This window comes from Carcharhinus amblyrhynchos, chromosome 3 (assembly GCF_965287045.1).
Source record: "Carcharhinus amblyrhynchos chromosome 3, sCarAmb.v2.hapA, whole genome shotgun sequence".
Classification (NCBI taxonomy): Eukaryota; Metazoa; Chordata; class Chondrichthyes; order Carcharhiniformes; family Carcharhinidae; genus Carcharhinus; species Carcharhinus amblyrhynchos.
Genome location: NC_137326.1, coordinates 80,732,412 through 80,753,003, shown reverse-complemented (window position 1 = coordinate 80,753,003; position 20,592 = coordinate 80,732,412). Strand labels below are relative to the sequence as shown.

Here is a 20,592-nt window from a genome sequence, read left to right as displayed (position 1 = left end):
GCTCTCCATTAAAATGAGTAATTTATTAGTGAAGTGATTTGAGATGTCTTGGCACAGTGAGGCACTGTATAAGATGCCAGTATTGCTCTTAATGTGCAATACTCAGAAGTTGTACTTACATTTCTGTGAGCTCCAGTCGTGCTCTTGTGGTTCCCAAAAGCAGAAGTTGCATGAGCCAAATGTAAAACATCATGGACTGGCATACTGAGAGATCCAGTAAATACAGTTCTCCCCAGCAGTCCCTCTTGGTGAGTTCTGCATTTGACGAGCAGCCAGCAATCAAGACACAGAAACTGATATAATAAAAAATACCTACGGTCTATCTATTTTGCTTGCTATCACTCTAGAGGTCACGTAATGCGACGATAATGGAGTGCACAGCAAATCAATCTCTAGCAATTAATCTAGAACGGATTCAGACATGAGACGAGGAGAAACCCCAGTGACGGAGAGCTTTGGGAACCAGAAGTCCAACGTTCTTCCCAAGCACATGGTACTTAGCACATGTCATGTCTCAAGATCCGCACTTCTGGGAGTGAGTGGCATTAGCATGGGCCTCACAGGATGTAAAAGCAGCTTTAATTCATCACCTCAAATTGCTCTCTTCTCTACCTCCATCAGTGACAGACCCGCACCCACAACTGTTTCGACAGCTCAAATTGCTCTCTGCGGACACAGCCGGTGATTAAAGCTGCAGAATCTATCATCCTGGAGAGCTTTTTACCCTCAAAGCTCAAGCCAACATACCAAAGAAAGAAATCAACAATATTGCACTCCTCTGAAAGGTTGCTCACAGCCATGAAATGGTATTGGAATAAAAATAGGAAATGTGCAAATCATAGCAAATGGTTTACTGGGAAAGAAGAACTGGAAAGGAGTTCAAAAACAGTTCCTCTGGTGGGCCTCCGTCTACTTGTCAATTCTGCTTGGAAGGTTTGGGTAGCTGATGAACAGCACGTCACAATTGAATCCAGCTAACACAACAGATTTTTAATTAACAGGTTGAAATGCCAGGACCTGCTGATCTTAACTGCTCAGTGCAGCTAGGAAGCAATGCAGTTTATGGTCTGTGTCACAAAAACATATTCTAATGCTGCAACTTGCTGTAAATATCACACGATTAAGAAAGAGCACAATTAATTCATTATTCCATCTGAATGGAAACTACATTTATACAACTTCGGGAAATCGATTATAAATCTCAGCATCACTCTCCCAGTTTTATGACGTCACCAAAATACAGATACTCCAACTCCAATCCCCAAGGCAAAGTACCACCTTTGCAACAAGATGTACATGCAATGGCTCCAGGAGTCAATGAAAGAGACTAACTCGGTACAAAAAGTTAGTTCCTTAATCCTAATTCTTACTTGGTTCAAGATTTTTAATGTGGCATCAGACAACTCACTGGACTACAGCAAGATTGCAATCAACATTCTGGTGAGCAGCACGTTATTCTTAAAATCCTATTGGAGGATCATTTCATTGCTTCACTGGGTTAATCATCACTATCAAAGGTGATGCTTTTCTGTTGAGACGTTAAACCGATACTGCAGTTACCCTCACAGGCGGATATAAAAATAATCTCGTAACATTACTGAAAGATGACCGGTGGAGTTTTCTGCAGGGCCCTGGCCTATGTTTGTTCTTCAGCTAAAATCACAAACAAAATATATTATTAGAGTACTATTTGGTGGAGTTACTGTGCTCGAATTGGCTGCTGTATTTCCTACACGAGAACAACGGCTATTTTTCAGAAATGTCTCACAAGCTGTGAAACACTTTGGGAGGTTCAACAGTCATGAAAGGCACTGGACAAATACAAGGCTTTTGAAATCATCTTCTGGTGTGTGAAATTTCAATTACATTGGTCCACCAAAAAAGTTGGAGGCAATGACAGTTTTAAGCCCCATTGAAATTGTGCAGGGTCTCAGAGGAGGAAGACAAGTGACCAAGGACAATGTTTGAATCCACTATCCATAAGGTGAAAACAAGTATTACAATGACTACCAATGATACAATAAACACTTGCCTCAAGTTTATTACCACAAAGCAATGCACAACGTAAAAGAATTTCTTCTGGCAACCCAAGAGGTGTCACACGAGAATGCATTATGTTATTTATGGGACAATGCTTATTAAACTGGGTCTTGTTAACAAAGCCCTGAACTGCTATTTCAGGTCATTGCACAAATGAATCGAAATGAACTGGGGAAACGTTAAAGGTCCAGTGGCCTTTAGGCCCAGCCACTTGGCTCACAGTGTTGCGTTAAGATGTCATTTGATCATTGGGTAACACGAAATTGTAATCAGGGCATTGACTTACTGTGACTGAATCTGTCAGCCTCCATGGTGTTCTGTATTCTACCGATACACTTCACGGATATTAACCAACGTTCTGAGATCACACAGTCTAATCTTAGTATTTTCATTAAAAATTGAAAATTAGTGGTCTCACTCATGATGTATAAAGTGGCTATTATTCATTTAGGGGCACCAGGCTAGGAGGCTAACAATCCCAAATTCAATTCCATGAGTTTCTGGATTTTCTTTTTTCTGAATCAATTCTTTGGGAATGATATTCCAAAATTCTACTCATTTTTTAAACACGTAAACCAAAATCAGTGGTTTTAGAATCACTGAATCCCTACAGTTCAGACGAGGCCATTTGGCCCATCAAGTCTGAACCAACTTTTGCTCATGGGTCTTACCACATACTAGTTTCATAATTGTTCCTCAGACAAATTATGAAAATAAAACATTACCATCAATAAAAATCATCTTAAACACTCCAACTGAGCGGAGGAAGAACAAATTTTTATTGATATTACACCTTTTGTGGCCTCAGAGATATCCCAAAGTTTTTTTATCAATACAGTCAATGAAATACATCTTTTTTGTAGCCATTGTTGCAAGGTTTGAAATGCAGCAGCTTACTTGAGCAAGGCAAGATCGTATAAATAACAAAATATAGTGACCTGAATTTAAGTGGACGGGGGAAAATATTCACCAAGATACTGGTGAGAACTCCACTTTCCTGAGAACACTAAGGGATTGAGGCGGGGTGAGGGTCATTTCATTGAAAATTTAAATTGGAACTGAATACCCCGAAATGCAGAAGTAAAAGCTCAACCTTTATTCTAAATATTGTGCGCTGATTCACCCCTTCCAAACGTGACTATTCTGCAATCCACATCTTGTTCAAACCTTGCTGATGATCCCATTCAAAGGATCATGATTATACTTATTTTATCAGTTACACTGTCTGTCTTTCTGTCATCCCAAGGATTCCCAGGCAAGGACTGCAATTTAACCAATTCATTGTGAAGGGGACAGAGTTTGGTGGTGGTGGTGGTGGGGAGGTGGGTGCGGGGATGGAGTGTGAAGGGGAGAGGTGGTGTTGGGTGGGTGGAGAGGGTGGTGTTGGAAGGAGGTGACTGTAGAAAATTGGTTTCAGAGTTATTTCCTTCCAATAATCTCTGGCCAATTGCAAGCAGATCTTTTTTCTCAATGCAAAAAACCTTGATGCAGTTGGTCAGATTTCTGAGCAGGTCTGCCCATAAACTGATTAGTGGACTGCATTTAAATTATGTTATCACAAACTTACTGCATGTAATCTATTTTCCAACTGGCAATCTCAAAAGATAAATCTAGTTACTTGGGGACTCTGTTGCTTTTAAATAAAACATCCATTTAACCAGCTAAATCCTGAAGGTAATGGACCAATATTTGCCAGCCATTAGCAAACTTGCAGTCGTGGGTCTGTGCGCCATTCAAGGTTACTGGCTTTTAGTCTTTAAATTGATATTCCCCAGTCAACAGTCAACTGCCACATTATAAAAGGCACTCCTAATAGTTTTCCTTAACATATCAATACTCATTCCAAAGCCATGGATATTCCAGTCATTGTAGTCCAAAGGAACTCAATGTGAGAGGATCTCAAGCTATGAGACAGGGGAGGGGACAGTGAGTTGTACAATTTTAACCCAACACATCCATGGGCAAGATAATGAGACTTGGTACAATAATGGATTTGCACTTTATTTATGCTGGATTATACACTCCACTGAAGTGGATGGAAGGCAAATTGAGCAGCGCGTAACACTTTTAAGTTTATTTATTCATGTTACAAGTAGGCTTACATTAACACCGCAATGAAGTTACTGTGAAAATCCCCTAGTCACCACACTCTGGCGCATGCTCGGGTACATAGGGGTAGAATTTAGCATGGCCAATGGACCTGACTAGAATGTTTTTCAGACTGTGGGAGGAAACTGGAGCACCCGGAGGAAACTCACTGATGTTCCACATGATCACATGAGTTCCTTGCTTGGTGAGTTAGGTTAAAATTTCTGTTTTGATGCCAGAAAAAGCGTTATAAATATCATTTAGAACTCTAGAAACCATCAGACTTTGCAGGCCTCACAAGATTTATTTCTATTTATAACTCTCCTCACTGCATTTGGAAATACCATTTGCTCTGCTCTGTAGTCCTCCCTCTGTTCTCTCCAGAGCAACATGACACAAGCAACCATTCTATTTTTGCTTGATCCCTGTTGCTTTGGATAAAGGCCAGCTGCCAGGTTCCCCCCTCCTTAGGCCAGGTCCTACGCTCAATCCACCATCTGTAATCTTGTTTCCATCTGTTGCAGGCCTTCAAACCTCTCAGCTGCACTCCCATTGTTGCCATCTCCATGTGACCTCTTGCCCTGGCTTGACTTCAGCCAAAGCTGGACCCCACTCTCACTGAAGCTGCATTCACTGATAGTTGTATCAGTGGAAGGCAAGTACATACAGGGTGGAGGGCAATATTGGATGGTTACCTGAGAATATATAAGACACTTGTTGACGCAGAAATAGAGTGGAATCAGCAGCTATATAACTGAAAAGTTGCACTCTGTGATTAAATCTATTCTAAGTAAAGACTAGCTCTTCTTTCTTCAACAGCCGGCTATTGGAAATATTACAATCCTTGTGGGCTTCTTTTCAAATAAAATGGTTTGGCACATCCAGTTCACTTTAACAAAGACAACTTGCATTATGCTGTGCTTTTAACCTAGGAAATTGCCCCGACCTGCTCTGCAGGGTGACGTCAGGAAAAACTGACAGCAAACCACTTAAGACATTTGGGTGAGTGATCAAAAGCTTAGTCAAAAAGCCCATTTGAAAGTATATCTTCAAGGAGGAGGGAGAGAGAGGTGGAGAGATGTTTGGAGGCAATTCCAGTGTCTACGGCCTAGGCCTGAACAGAGTAGTGATGAAAACTTGGGATGTTCAAGCCAAAATTAGACGAGCAAAGGGATCTTGGGGTGTCATTGCATTGGAGAAGGTTAACAAGGTTGGGAGGGAGATAACATCTGAAAATCAGCATGAGGATTTTCAAACGGAGGTCTTGCCACGTAAACGTGTAACGTCATTTCCACTTGCCTCTACTCCACGAGCCCCATGTCTCCCTTTTACATTAAGAAAGAGTCACAACAATAAAACATGACTCTAATACATTTGACAAATGACTTTGTCTAAAAAAGTGAGCTCCTGTAAACTTTTGCTAGTGAGCATGTTGTCCTTTGAATGGAATAAATCCAGGAGAGATTAGAAAAGTCCCTGGTTCTGTCTTGTCTCTGTCTGAGATTGGCTAATCTCAACTGAGGTGGCAGTAAGGAGAAGACAGCGTCTTTAGCTGTAAAAGATGTGAGACTGGTAGGTTTGCAGCTGGCTGGGGAAAGGAGGAGGAGGAGGGCCAGAGCTTCTTCCGTCTGGGAAGAAGCTGTTTATAACTCTTCCTATGGCGGAGAATGTCACAGTTCGTTTTTGAATAACAGGAAATACACAAACTGCAACAAAAATTATCACTGATTTCTAATGAGGCAGAGAGAATGAAACACATAGCCACTGGCGGAACTTGAAAACAAATCTAAAGCACTACAGAAAATGCAACGTGAGGACCATGCTTTCATGAAATACACTGAGAAATTCTGATATAGAAATTGGCTGAATTACAGGAATATGTAAAGCCCATTGTCACAACCTGGTGGTACATAGACACATGTGAATTAAGGACATCAGCATATGATTTGTCTTTCTTCTGCTTGGGAGTATCTTAAACCATGACAAAAGGAGGAATGGGTTGAGGATAAGTGGAACGAACAGATAATTCAGACACAGACAAGTGGGGTTTATTATTACTGCTCGACATTGTAGAAGCAAAGCTTTTGATTGCCCTGGGGGCTCTCGGTGAGTTGGAACCCACCCGTCCACACTGCATAATGTATTCCTAGGCGCACTTGAGTGTTAAAGCAGACTTGCTGGCAACTGACCTTCCTCAATACCTTGGAATTCTCTTTAACAGGTCGGCCATGCCTGTACAGGAGGTTAGTGGAGCTTTTGGGGGACGCAGGAAGGCCAAGTTGTGTAGTGGTGGTTAAAGGACTGAACATTTATAAGTCAATAACCTAAATATGCTTTGTGTTACAGATGGCAGCGGTTAATGCTTCCAGTTAATGTGCTGCATTTCTATGCAACCAGGGTGGGGTGCGGTGGGGTGGGGTGAGGGCGTGGGTAAATCATCCTCTTGAGATAGGTCTCTGGAACGACAAAGGCAGTGGCTCTGCCTTAACCACTGTTATCAGCATCGCTGCTGATGTGGTGACAGGCACAGGCAGCTCACTAACAGGACAAGAAAGATACATTAAGGAGACATTGTTTCCCCCAATGTAACGTCTTCGACGTACTTGTCCCTTTGGTAAGATGCATCACTGGCACGTCCAAGACAGAGAATCAGCAAAACGGCAGCAACGCCTTCCTCAGTGGGGCATCTGTGTTATTGCTATGGGCGCAAATTTTGCACACAAACGACCTGGCAACACAAGCATTGATGCGGCAGCATTCACCCTCAGTCATTAAACTGTTAAAACTGGTTCGCGAGACAGCCAACAAGGAGACAATGCCACACTCCCATTACATTTCCATATTAAATAGACACCTAGTGAAGAAATTATCCAATCATATTGTCTTGTAAAGATACTTTTTAAAATAAAACTGTTAGTGCCAGCAGAATAGGGAGACACTTTTACAAATCCTTTCAGCGAAGGGCAGGGATCTCTGGTTTTAGATCTGGGAATTGTGATCAACAACTAGCACATTTTCCGAGCTGAACTAGAGATCTGACATGTGCCAGCAACAGCTGGAGCACTAGCTGGGGACAAATGTCATATCATTTCCTCCCAAATTCAACTGGCCCTGAACCTTGAGGGTCGCTTCAATTCTGCACAAATGTATTTAGAGCAAGGGGGAAATGTTTGGCTTTAATGTGGAGGCCTGTGTCTCCCTTACACCCCAAGACTGGAGTGGAATCAAACTTAAATCTACACATGCACACAATAGGGGGAGAGTCAGACGGTGAATGGACCTCCTCAAAAGTTTGAAGGGAAGCGTTCTGGAGTAAGAAAGGAACTGGAGAGAGAATTCATTCATAGATAAATGTAAAAATCTCAATGCACTTTAAACAAGTACACTTTGTGTGTGTAAATATATGTGTGTATAGATATGTGTACTCATGTGTTGTGTATACTTTTCACTGTATACTAATCCATGCGATAATAATAAATCAAATTATATATATGTGTCCTGTTGTGTTTGTGGACCCCTCCCCACCCCGTGTGTGTTCCTGGCTCACCTGGAAGTTCTGCTCTTGTTCTCCCTCTTGTTGAGCACTCCGGGCACGCAGTTGGTGAGCTCGGTCCAGTCGGCGTGTAAGCCGCAGCTCCAGCCGGTGGAGAAGCGGGAGAAGAGCCAGGTCTCCCGGCGGTTGGGCCGGTAGCAAGTGCACTTCTTCTGGCCGGGCTTGCAGTCGCAGGGCAGCTCCAGCTTGACGTTCTGCACCAGGTGGCGGCCGAAGGTGGTGCCCCCGGTCTTCTGGATGTGCAGGAAGACGATCACGTCTTCGCCCTTGATGTCAAAATCCACCGTCCTCTCCAGGTCCAGCACCGGGAAGTAGTATTTCTTCACGTAGTGGGGGTCGGGGGTAGGGAAGATGTCCACCGCCTCCTCCTGTTGGAAACCTCGGGGTCCCGCGATCCTGCAGTTGGTCCCTGGACAGACGTACTGGAAAATGATGATCATGAAAATTGCGGAGCCAGCAATAATCAGGATGAATTTGTTGGTCCTTTCAACCATGTTCCTTCCCGTGAGTTTCATGGGTTACCATCTCACTCAGGAGATGCACAGAGGGCTTTGGAACAAATGCTGCTTCTTCTTTTCTTCCCCCCCCCCGCCCCCCCTCCCGAGCAGATGTGCTTTGCCCCCCCCTCTCCTCTCCTCTCCTCTCCACCCCCCACCTCCTCCCGTTTATTTTTTCCTCTTTCTCTTAGGCGGAGGGGAGTACAGGAGAAAGAGAATTAAGCAGCCCTCCGCCGGCGTGGCCAGGGCTGTGATGCGTTGGTTACAACGTAGCTGAAAGTAACCAGAGTGAAACTGATCTGAAATGGAAAGGGAGGGAGGGAGGGGGGGGGTGGGAGAAGGAGAAAGGAGGAGGAGGAGGGGGGAGGAGGAGGTTTCGCCTGCGCTGGAGCTGCGGGCGAGCCGGCTCAGTGACAGCACGCACACACTGTGGCCAGACAGGCAGCATCCATCCTCACCCCCCTCAACACACACATACACACACAGGGAGAGAGAGAGAGGGAGGCTGAAAGCCCACTATACCAGCACCATCACCATCCTCTCTGTGTCTGCAATCTGAGCCCAGCATGCACAGCGATCACACACACACATTCACATATACAGCTCCAACCTGATAGGGAAAGAGGAACAAGAGAGCTGGGGGGGTGGAAGCGATAGGCAGGGACCAAACACTTAGGTTGCCGGGCTCGACCGCACACTAGCTCTCCCAGCAGCAGCCCCAGTCGCTGGTCGTCTTTCAGATCTGTCTCCAAACCCCTCTCCGCCAGAGGCTGCTGAGGTTTTATTTTCTCTCTCATGTTGCAAACCCTTTGTATTGCCTGTTATTTCCAGCACACACCCTGCGGTATATTTTTTTTTCCCCCCAGTGTTTTTCATTTACTGCCAGTTTTAAAGTTTATTTCTTAGTGTCACCGGTAGGCTTCCAATGAAGTAAGTTACTGTGCAAATCACCAGACGCCTGTTCGGCTACGCCCAGGGGGGATTTTTAGCACTGCAAATGCACCTTATCAGCATGTCTTTCGGACTTGTAGGAGGAAACCGGAGCACCCGGAAGAAACCCACGCCGCAGAAATGGGGTGAACGTGCAGATTCGCAGTCACCCAGGCTGGGGATCAAACCCGAATCCCTGCTGTTGTGAGACAGTAGTACTTAACCACTGCGCAGTACCAGTTCCCTTCCAGAGATTTCTGCACACCTATATGGAGCTCTCCTCTCCCTTCCCGAGGGATTTCAGTTTTTCCCTTTCACCTGAGCTCCAAAAGAGGAATCACCTAGAGTTATAGAGTCATGGATGCTTATAGCATGGAAACAGGTCCTTTGGCCCAATTTGTCCATGCTGCCCCTTTTTTAACTCCTAAGCTAGTCCCAATTGCCCGCGTTTGGTCCATATCCCTCTATACCCATCTTACCCATGTAACTGCCTAAACACTTTCTAAAAGACAAAATTGTACCTGCCGCTACGACAAATTCTGGCAGCTTGTTCCAGGTACTCACCACCCTCTGTGTGAAAATATTGACCCTCTGAACCCTTTTATATCTCTCCCCTCTCACTTTAAGCCCTAGTTTTAGACTCCCCTACCTTTGGGAAAAGATATTGACTATATAGCTGATCTATGTCCCTAATTTTTTTACTTTGGGTGGAATTTTACATAAAAATGCAGTGAGGTGTTGAAAATTCCATTGACTCCAGTGGAATTGGAAAATCCTGGCAGCAATGGCGGCTGTACAATTCCACCTGCCAACTCCACTTCTCTCTCCACAGACACTGCCAGACCTGCTGAGTATTTTGAGCATTTTCTGTTTTTATTCCCTTTTAATTTAACTCAGTTCATCAAATTGCACTCCCCCTCTCTCTCTCACACACACACATCATTTGAATTTGTAGATTGATGATAGCATGCTACTGTCTGCTTTTGGAAAAAATAGAATTTTTAAAAATTACAACAAGTTCAGGATAGAAATCACTCCCAAACAAAGCCTGTAACAGAACAGAAAATGCTCAGCAGCAAGTCAGGCAGCATCTGTGAAGAGAAACCAAGTTCACGACTGTAATTCGTGGCTGGGATTCTGAGTTAACATTTCAGGTTGAGATGACTTTTCATCCAGAATGAGCCTGTTTAACATCAAACATGTTCCAATGCTGTTAAAACAAGCCCAATAGAAATACTGTAAATTTGAAATAAAAAACAAAATAGAAAGTATTTTGTATGTATAGAAACATAGAAAAACTACAGCACAAACAGGCCCTTCGGCCCACAAGTTGCGCTGAGCATATCCCTATCTACTAGGCTTATCTATAACCCTCTATCTTACTAAGTTCCATGTACTTATCCAAAAGTCTCTTAAAAGACCCTATCGAATCCACCTCCACCACCAATGCCGGGAGCCGATTCCACACATCCACCACCCTCTGAGTGAAAAACTTACTCCTGACATCTCCTCTGTACCTTCTCCCCAGCACCCTAAACCTGTACAGCAGGCTACTCAGCATCTTTTTTTTAAGATGTATAAAAAGGCACTTCAAGTGGAAATTTTCCAGCCCACCCTGCCACTGAGATCTTCCAGTCCCATGGAAGGTGACCCCCACCCCGCAGCATGTTTCCAGGTGGTGGGACAGGCAAGGGACACAAAACGGCATAGACATCAGCGGGACTGGAAAATCGCACTGGCAGCCAATGACAAACCACCTTCACCATTGCAATGCACTCCCTAGGGTTCCAGAAAATCCTGCCCTTTTGTCCTTCAGGGTTAGCAAACAAAATGTGTCACCAAGCCACATAATGTGGGATTCAGACATAGGTCAGTTTTAAAAAGTTCCCTAAAGGAGCAGATAGAAAGGTGGGGCAGGTTCACGATAGGCATTCGATTACGTGAGGCTCAGCAGCTCAAGGCATAGGGTAGCAATGTGGCTAGAACTTGGAATGCACAGCAGGCCCATGTTGGAAGAGCACAAATATAGATGATGTTATAATACAGGGATTTCCAACAGTGTATGGATGAAAGTCTCAGAGGATGAATTTGCAAATTACTTTCTACGAGTTGCCCTGCAGTTTTAACCTGGTTTTACATTTCGCTTAGGAATAAAATAAAATACTGCACTGTCTGCAAAACACCTTAGGAATGTCTTCAGTATGTGAATGATGTTGTGTAAATGCAAGCCTGTCTTTTAGATGAAAAATGATGTACAAGAGAATTTCAACTGGTCCTTGCAGCCCGCCCATAGAATACATATAATTCCCAATGCAAGTGAAAGCCACATAGTCTCACTGGAAACTCTGCAACATAACCATGGGATTCATGCAAGTTCATAACTTTTGAAAGTGAAAACATCTTTATGTCTTGTGTCTGTTATAGTAATAGACTCCATACAGAATTTTTCCATTTAAGTCCATAGCAATTGTGTTATTGCCACTCTCAAGAACATGCAAGAGATATATCTTAGCAAATGAAGAAAGCAGAACTACAAAGCATTTCTGATGTAACCATTATTTATTTTTACTAGGATTGGCCCAGTAACATTTTGAAATGGATTTCCTGACCATCCTCTTCAGTCACCACTGTACTTGGCATGGTGTGAAAACTTATTGCTTGCCATCTATCCATCTCACCCTCCAGTCAACTGCTGGGAGTTGTATGCTGACACTTCTCTCTCTTTTCAACTCACTGCAACACAGCATCTTCAAATGCTTGTTTGGTCCAACATCCCATTGGCATTGATTTCATGTGCAGAGAACGAGAGGCCTGACTTACTACACCGGCACAGGAGGTTTAACAGAATCCTCCTTTTATGTTACATTTTGCAGTGGTATTCAGGAATATCCAGATATTTGCAGCATGGTCCTTGTTTGTGTCTTTTTTATCATGTTTAATAGTTTGCTTCCATTTACGCTATTTCCAAGAACACCAAGCAAGGGTATCCTGTGGAAGGATATTTTCAGGAACTATTATTTGACTTGTAGGCAAATGTTGCTTTTATGCGTCAGCATTATAGAGCTGGTGCATGTATCCATTCAAAAATTATTCGTCCCTCATTTTTTCATCTGATCCTGAATACATTGGATCCTTGCCAAGGTCCAGCTCTGTCAGTACCAGTAGAGTTCCAGCACTTTGTACAAGTGAACACTCTTTAAGTGTAGATTGAGACAGTATCATCTGTTCTATCACAGACAACATTGTAATGTTTGTCACTCATGATCAGAAGCAGAGAACTGTCTGAATCAGACAAGTATAAATGAGGGATCAAATCTAGGGCCTCCCTGGCTATGCCCAGCTATGTCCTGAATTACAACAGTGACTTATAATTCAACAAGCACTTAATTGGCCCTAAAGTGCTTTGGAACATCCTGAGGTCATGAAAGGCATTGAATAAATGTAAGCCTTTCCTTTTAAAATCAGCAGAGCTCTTCAGGGAGTTGCTTTATTTCTTATTGTCTGTGCATGTGGCATATGGTGCCAGAATGATTTTAAATTCCACTGCGTTATTGGATACTCAGTCATTACATCAGTGGCACTACATCAGTACTATTCTTTCACTCATAGCAGTGATGTTCATGAATCAAAAAAGGAAGGTGTTAACACATAGTCACCACTGAAACAACTTGGATGCTCAGAATATCCACTCTGGGGGCTGAGAGAACAGTCCCATTTTGTGACATCAACATCACTCCTCAAGTGAGTGAAGGCAATGAAACTCACTGCCAGCCATTTAATCACCCTATATTTATCTTTGTCCTGTTCTTCCTTCCTATTGGGTGTCACAGACACACGTCTTGAAGCAAATTGGGACATTTCACCTTCTCCAAGGCCGTTGCTACAACTACCCACTAGGGGGTGCATTAGAACAATGTGTATTGATTTAGCTTCTGTTTCTCGTTCCCAGGGACACACACCACAAGGAACATCAATTGCGGCCAGGAGACCTTTAAATCAGTGAAAGACGCTCTTTGGTCTGCCTGAAACCTTCTGGTTTTCTGATGCAAAGAGTTGTCCATGACTGCTGCAGACTGGCACTTCCCAAGGTTCAGGGTTACATGCTGAAGGAATGCAGCAAAGCTTGGGTTAATTGCTGCAGAGGCGCAATGGGGAAGGTCTTTCAGTCATTTGGTGCAATGAAGGGTTGGAAACGAACAGAGTCCTGAGCTATATATTTCAATGTAATGAATACTGGAAATATGGATTGCTAATTCTAAATGTCACGAGGAACATACAGCATTGGAAAAAAAACTGATTTGGTTTGTGATGTCAACTTTGAATGGTTATATATGTTTTATAAATAAAGTATATTTTTGGAGAAAACAAGAACCTTCTGAGTCATCACTAGCTCTCTCACCTCAAAAATATTAACGAGCTTCATTTAGGAGCTCACCTTGCAGGCAACATGGGCAGAGAGAAATTTAGGTCTCAGTCCCTCATGTGTACCACCGCACCATATGACCACAATAGACCATATTAGTGGTTTACTTGGGCTTTATGTCAGAAGTGGCTGTATTCACACAAGTTTCACGTCCAACCTCAGAATATATTTAAATGCCAAAAAGCTTTCTTTAAGAGGCAGAGTGGAGTACTTGTGACTCCGCTGCATTTTGCAGACAATGTGAAAGATCTGAAGTTTTGTTTGATCAGCAAGGTTAGGATTTACAACCTCTCCATGTTTGTATTATTATTAGGTTGCTGCAATGCTGTTAATATGTAGCAAAGCTCTTAAATGGGTAACCGAATCCCTGATTTCTGCAGATTTGAGTTGATAATCAGGAAGGGAGGGTACAGAGTTCAAAACATCAAATTTCCCATGGGCCAGCAATCACTCACCCACTTCTGGTTCAGTGGTGAATAAGTGGATGTAAGATTGCAGGTACGACAATCCACTCGGCCGTCAGTATTTGCTGTTCACTCATAAAAGAAAATGGAGCCTTGGGCAGATGGGAAAAGACACTTCCCATCTGATTCCCACTCTTGAGTGACCTAACATAATTTTAAGACTGTGTCCCTCCCACCTCACCACCCACTATTCTCAATTTCCCATCAGAGGAAATGATTTCTCCAAGTTTACACTGTCGGATGTTTTTAACAGGGTGACTCCTTGATCCTTTCTACTCGAGGGTACACAAGCCAATATTGTGCGTATTCCAATCTGAATGAACCCAAAGGTGACTCAAAGGTCATTGCCTAAATCTCCAGCAGAAAAATCACATCAGCCACTGCAGCAAGAAGACTGTAACACTGATGCCTGAAGGTGTACGTGTTCAACAATAATTTTGGTGCAGGTTGGAAGTAGTTTTTTCTGCGGCTGGTTCCCCATGCAAAGACCTCGGTGTAAGGATATTTTGCCAGTTTATCTTGTGTTCATTCCTGGAGCCACTGGCAGACCACACTTCTACCGCACATCCCTAGTCATCCTAAGAAGGTGAGCGACTTTCTTGTGAAACCCAGGCATTCTGTGTGAATGAAGTGCTATGATGGTGTTGTGAGGTAGAGTGTTCCAGGATTTTGACCCAGAGATTGGTTAATTGTTACACAGCCGCCTGTGTGTTACACCCCTTCAGAGCCACATTACTAAACCAGGCTGGACCTTGACAGCAATTTGAGCAGAATTGTCAACGAGTGTCAGGGTCTGACTGAAAACTGGCTTGAACCTCTCCAGATGCACTGCTGAGTTTTCAGGCCCGAGTTTCTGGCATTCTGGCAGAGAGAACCGGAGGGTCTGATTTATACCATCAGTCTGACAGGGCCCGATACAAAGATCGGGAGCCATCTTTAAAGGGCATCCCGAATAGAACTGACCTGAAACCCCAACCACACACACAAACACACACACCCCACCACAAATGTATTGAAGGCTCTTCCCATGATCACACAATCGTAGGAGGCTCTCCCCACTCCCACAACTATCGTGGCAGTATTGCTAGCACTACCTTCAATGCTCACTCTCCCCATGTGACTGCAAGCTCCCCCCACCAATGCTCGATCCCCAACAATGCACAATTCCCACCCCTTCCCCTGTCACTGCAAGTTCCCCCTTACTTTTACTGCTCCCCTGGTCGCTGCCAAGTGTTCCCTTCAAAGGCCTTGGTGCTCTTCCCTCCCACCACACATAATGGGAACCCACCCACATCCAACCCATTGGGCTCCCCAGAGGGCCTGGCACCATCCTCTGGCACAGGTTGGCACTGCTAGCAGCTATGCCAGGGCCAGCACCCAGGCATGCCCCTTTCCTACCCAGGGGCTATAGTGATCTTGGCAACCCTGGTAGGAACGCCTTGACAGCTTGCATCTTCCTAAAGCTGTTGTGAGCCTTGTTGATGTCGACAAGGTTTGAATATTCAGGAAGGGACATGTAGGCCCTTTAAGAATATGTAAATCCATTAAACTGTTATAATTTAACCTAAATTTTTAATTAATTCCCCTTTGCTGCATTACTGGTGAGCGGCAGGAAAAATCGGGAAATGAGATCTTGCTGGCGAAAATCTCATTTTCTGACTCTCGCAGGATTTGTGGCTGTGTGGCTGTTCTCAGTAACACCAAACATGGATGCAAGTTTGCCCCCTGTGCCTGTACAAAGGGCTGATATGTTAGGCTTAGGGCAGACGTATTTTTCCATAGCAGCTGTGGGTGTAGTGATTCTTCTGACATCAACAGTTTTGTACTGTGTTTAAAAAAACACTAACATTCACTGCAAATTTCTCTGGTTTGCAGGCAATAAATGCAGTGCCATGATGATGTACGTAAAAAACCAACAGTCTTTCTGTTCTTCAGTTGATGACTCAGTCCATGAACATCATCTGAGTTCACGGTGACCCAAACAACGACTTTTGTGAGTGCTTCTCATTCAGTGAACGCTGCCATTGACTTAATGGGCCGAATGGCCTGTGGCATAATGATTTATAATTCTCTAATTCACTTGGGAGAGTCAGACTGCCCCAAAGCTGGGAAAAGTGGAAATCATTGGGATTCCCAGAGGTACAGGGAGGCCTCTGATCATACAATGCGATGGAACAATGCACGTGGGAAATGTCAGCAGTACATTCGGAGAGAAGGAAAGAGTATCCACAGAGGCTTACTATCTCCCGAGAGTGTCAGACTGCAAGTCACCTTAATCAGCCTCATTTCTCAATCAGCAGTATCAAAGTTAGAGGACTGGGAGGAGTTGCCTCCTTTGGTAAGCACCACATAACTGAGGAAGACCTGCAAAGAAATAGAATAAAATAAAAGAAATTAAGAAGCTGCACTGCAAAAGTCAGTGGAAGTGTTGGTTATTTCTTTTACACTGAAGCTGCACAGCTAATAAGTGAGAGAAGTAATATATCACTTTCAGGATTAGTGTGTAATCCTTTCAGGCCTCCAGTAGAAGTTTCTTAATTTAATATGTAACAAGGTTAATATGTTTTCTTTTCCCCCTGATTCTGTACATTCTTTCAATCCCGCTTTGCAATTCTTTAGTGAGGATTACAGGAAATCAGTTGGCAGAACGGATGGGATGGAAAACAAACATTTCTGGCCAAGTGCAAAGAGTCGTCTGTTATTGACAGCTCAAGTACTTCAGTATTCATCCTCACCCAAGGTAAAAAAAATTGCAATGTTACGATGTGCTAGGTTTATCTTGTAAGCTTGATTCAATGAAGACATGTAGTGATGGCTTCATTGGACACTACCAGGCATGAAAACTGTTGTATTAACTGTGCATGTTCCAGGTCTGGGGTTTCCAACAACTGCTCCCCCTCCCCCCTCAACCCCAGAAGGTCCAGGAGTCTCCGTGAATTGAAGTATAATCTCCTCCTGAATATTGTTGTGAGCAACCCAGGAGAAATATCATTCAGTGATTAAAACATAAGAACATAAGAAATAGGAGCAGGAGTAGGCCATCTGGCCCTTCGAGCCTGCCCCGCCATTCAATAAGATCATGGCTGATCTGTCGTGGCTCAGTTCCACTTTCCGGCCCTCTCCCCATAACCCTTAATCCCCTCTCTTATCAAAAACCCATCAACCCGCTTCTTGAAAATATTTAGCGAGGCAGCCTCCACCACTTCAACGGGTAGAGAATTCCAGAGATTCACCACCCTTTGAGTGAAGAAGTTCCTCCTCAACTCCGTTCTAAAACGCCCCCCCCTTTATCTTGAGGCTGTGCCCCCTAGTCCTACTGTCCCCTTTGAGCGGGAGGAGTCTCTCCACCTCCATCCTATCCATCCCATTCATCATCTTATACGTCTCAATGAGATCTCCCCTCATTCTTCTAAACTCCAACGAGTACAAGCCTAGTTTATTCAGCCTCTCCTCATAGCTCAACCCCCTCAACTCCGGTATCAGCCTAGTAAACCTCCTCTGCACTCCCTCCAAGGCCAAAATATCTTTGCGCAGGTGCGGCGCCCAAAACTGCACACAGTACTCCAGCTGCGGCCTCACCAATGCCCTATACAGCTGCAGCAAGACCTCCCTACTTTTATATTCAATTCCCTTCGCTATGAAGGCCAGCATCCCATTCGCCTTCCTGACCACCTGCTGCACCTGCAAGCTGGGTTTTTGCGACTCATGCACAAGGACCCTGAGGTCCCTCTGCACCGTCGCCTGCTGCAGTTTTTCGCCCCGTAAGTAATAGTCCTTCCTACCATTCTTCCTACCAAAGTGGACCACCTCATACTTGCCAACATTAAATTCCATTTGCCATTTCCTGGCCCATTCGCCCAGCCTATCTAGATCCTTTTGCAGACTCTCCACACCCTCCGCACAATTTGCCGTTCCCCCAATCTTGGTGTCATCCGCAAATTTCGACACCCTACACTCGGTTCCCTCCTCCAGATCATCTATATAAATCGTAAAATGCTGAGGCCCCAGCACCGATCCCTGGGGCACTCCACTAGTCACCATCCGCCAATCCGAATAGCACCCGTTGACCCCCACTCTCTGCCTCCTATTTGACAACCAATCCTCTATCCACGCTAACACCCTACCCCCAACTCCAAGTCCCCTGACCTTCTGCAATAACCTCTTATGAGGTACTTTGTCAAACGCCTTCTGAAAATCCAGAAAGACCACATCCACCGGCTCTCCTCTATCGACCGCCCTAGACACATCCTCATAGAACTCCAGTAAATTTGTCAGACACGACTTCCCTTTAATGAAACCGTGCTGCGTCTGCTCTATCAAGCAATTCCCTTCAAGATGCCTCGCAATTTCCTCCTTAATGACGGATTCTAACATTTTACCTACCACAGACGTTAAACTAACCGGCCTATAATTCCCTGCCTTTTGCCTGGCACCCTTCTTAAACAACGGCGTAACATTAGCCGTTTTCCAATCTTCCGGCACTTCCCCGGAATCCAGCGACGTCTGGAAAATAACCACCAATGCATCCACTATAACCTCCGCCATTTCTTTCAGAACCCTCGGATGCATTCCATCCGGTCCTGGGGACTTGTCCACAATCAGCCCCTCCAGTCTGTCGAGCACCGCCTCTCTAGTAACAGTAATGTCATTAAGACCCTCTAGTCCTACCACCTTTCCATCGCTAACACCCGGCAAATTATTCACGTCCTCCTCCGTGAAGACAGAAACAAAAAAGTTATTCAATACCTTAGCCATATCCCCATCCCCTACCACTAGGTCCCCTTTCTCATCCTCTAAAGGACCAACGTTCACCCTAGCCAGCCTCTTCCTTTTTATATATTTATAAAAACTCTTGCTATCCAAAACAAAAGGTTGTACGCTGTTTCAAAGCCTTATATTAAAAAAAAATTGGTGATGGGAAGAAAAAGGCTGACTGAGAGGGTGAGATGATTGAAGACTTTGTGATGAAACTTTCAAAATATTTCCAGCCCTTTTCCAAATCTAATGTCTAGAATGTTCTTAATTTGTATGGATCTGACAATGGTGGTGTGTGTATGTAAGTATGCATATATGTACACATATATATGTATGCACATGCTTGTGCATGTGTGCCTGCATGTGTATTAATGCATGTCTGTGTGTGTGCATGTGTATGCATGCATGTGTTTATGTGCATGCGTGTTTTGTGTGCATATGTACATGTGTGTTTGTGTGAGTATGCGCATCTGTGTGTATGCATGTGCATGTGTTTGTGTGTGCATTCATGCACATGTATGTGCATGTGTATGCATGTAAGCACATAGATGAGTATGTCTGAGTGTGTACATATGCAAGTGTGTGTGCATTCCTATACATGGGTGTCTGTGTGAACAGATGTATGTACATGTGTGTGCATGTGCATCCATACGCGCCAATGTGTGTGTGTAGATATTGGATGAGAACAATTAACATAGCCCTTAACTATGATGTCACTGTGATCGAATAGCCTGCCAATGTTCTCTGTCCAAAGGAAAAAGAAAGAACATTTAAATCACACCTTTCATGACTTGAGGGCTTCCCAACATACTTACCTGTCAATGAAGTATTTTGTGGTAGTGTTTGTAATCCATGCCAGCCAATTTGTGCGCTGCAAGCTCCCACAAACAGCAATGTGATAAATTAAAAGGAAATCTGTTTCACTGATTGAAGGGAAAATATTGGCCAGTACACTAGGGAGAATACCCCTGCCCTTCCTCAAAATAGAGGCATGGGATCACTTACACCCACCTGAGAGGGAAGAATCCGTCTTGATTTACCACTTTTCCATCAAGCAGTAACCCCTCAGTATTGTATTAGATTGCTAGCTAAGTCCCTGGAATGGAAAATTGAACCAGTAATCTTCTGATTCAGAGATGATGCTGCTATCACTGAGTCACCAGCAAAAAGTCTTAGAACTTGAACATCTCACCCACCCCACAGGGATGAATAAAAAACTGGTTGCGGGGTTGCGGGGCGGTGAGTGGTGATGGAGCCGGAATACAAATTTAAACGTGCATTAAAAAATTGATGACAAAGTTAAAGTTCACAGATCAACGGTTGTGAAAACCTGAAGGAGAAGCAACATTCACCACTTCTGTTTTAACTACCACATCACTGTCCTTAGCTGTGGGGAAGATTGCCTCCCTCACTTTGTGTGATGGCATCCTAAATAAAGACAAGGTTTTCTCAAGTTGACTTTTCTAGCAAAATTATAAGCATATTCCATTTGAATGCATTTATGATTTCAGTACCAATACTGCCCTCAGGAAATCTCATTCTATTTATTTAAAATATTGCCAAAAAGAATCATTGCTACTGAAATTCACTGGTATCTCTATCCAGCAAAGATTACTGCAGAAGTGGGGAACCTGGCTAATTGACCCCCTCCATTGCCAAAGGGGATTGAAACTACATGTGGTATCCCAATGGGTTTCAGTACAATTTACTCTGGAAAAGGTCCTATAATCCAAGCTGGGCTCTGAAATTTATTTTAAGAAAGTGGTCGATAGCATTTACATTTTAGACATTCCAGCTGAGTGGAATCATTCCCAATATGTCCACATGTTAATAAATACTGGC

The 20,592-nt window shown here is 43.9% G+C and overlaps 1 protein-coding gene and 1 long non-coding RNA gene across 2 annotated transcripts in view; one reads left to right on the top strand and one right to left on the bottom strand.

Annotated features, from left to right (window-relative positions):
- The window catches only part of LOC145340892 (heparan-sulfate 6-O-sulfotransferase 1-like), a 268,033-nt gene extending 259,770 nt beyond the window's left edge, over window positions 1-8,263 (bottom strand). The window contains exon 1 of the mRNA XM_080185438.1: window positions 7,676-8,263. Within this exon, the coding sequence (XP_080041564.1) occupies window positions 7,676-8,196 (521 nt within the window). The 5' untranslated portion in view covers window positions 8,197-8,263. The remainder of the gene's footprint in view (window positions 1-7,675) is intronic.
- Window positions 8,264-14,454: 6,191 nt separating this feature from the next.
- Window positions 14,455-20,592, top strand: part of LOC145340891 (uncharacterized) — a 57,672-nt gene continuing 51,534 nt past the window's right edge. Inside the window, exons 1-3 of the long non-coding RNA XR_013886317.1 lie at window positions 14,455-14,581; window positions 15,871-15,988; window positions 16,615-16,735. This is a non-coding gene — a long non-coding RNA (uncharacterized LOC145340891). The remainder of the gene's footprint in view (window positions 14,582-15,870; window positions 15,989-16,614; window positions 16,736-20,592) is intronic.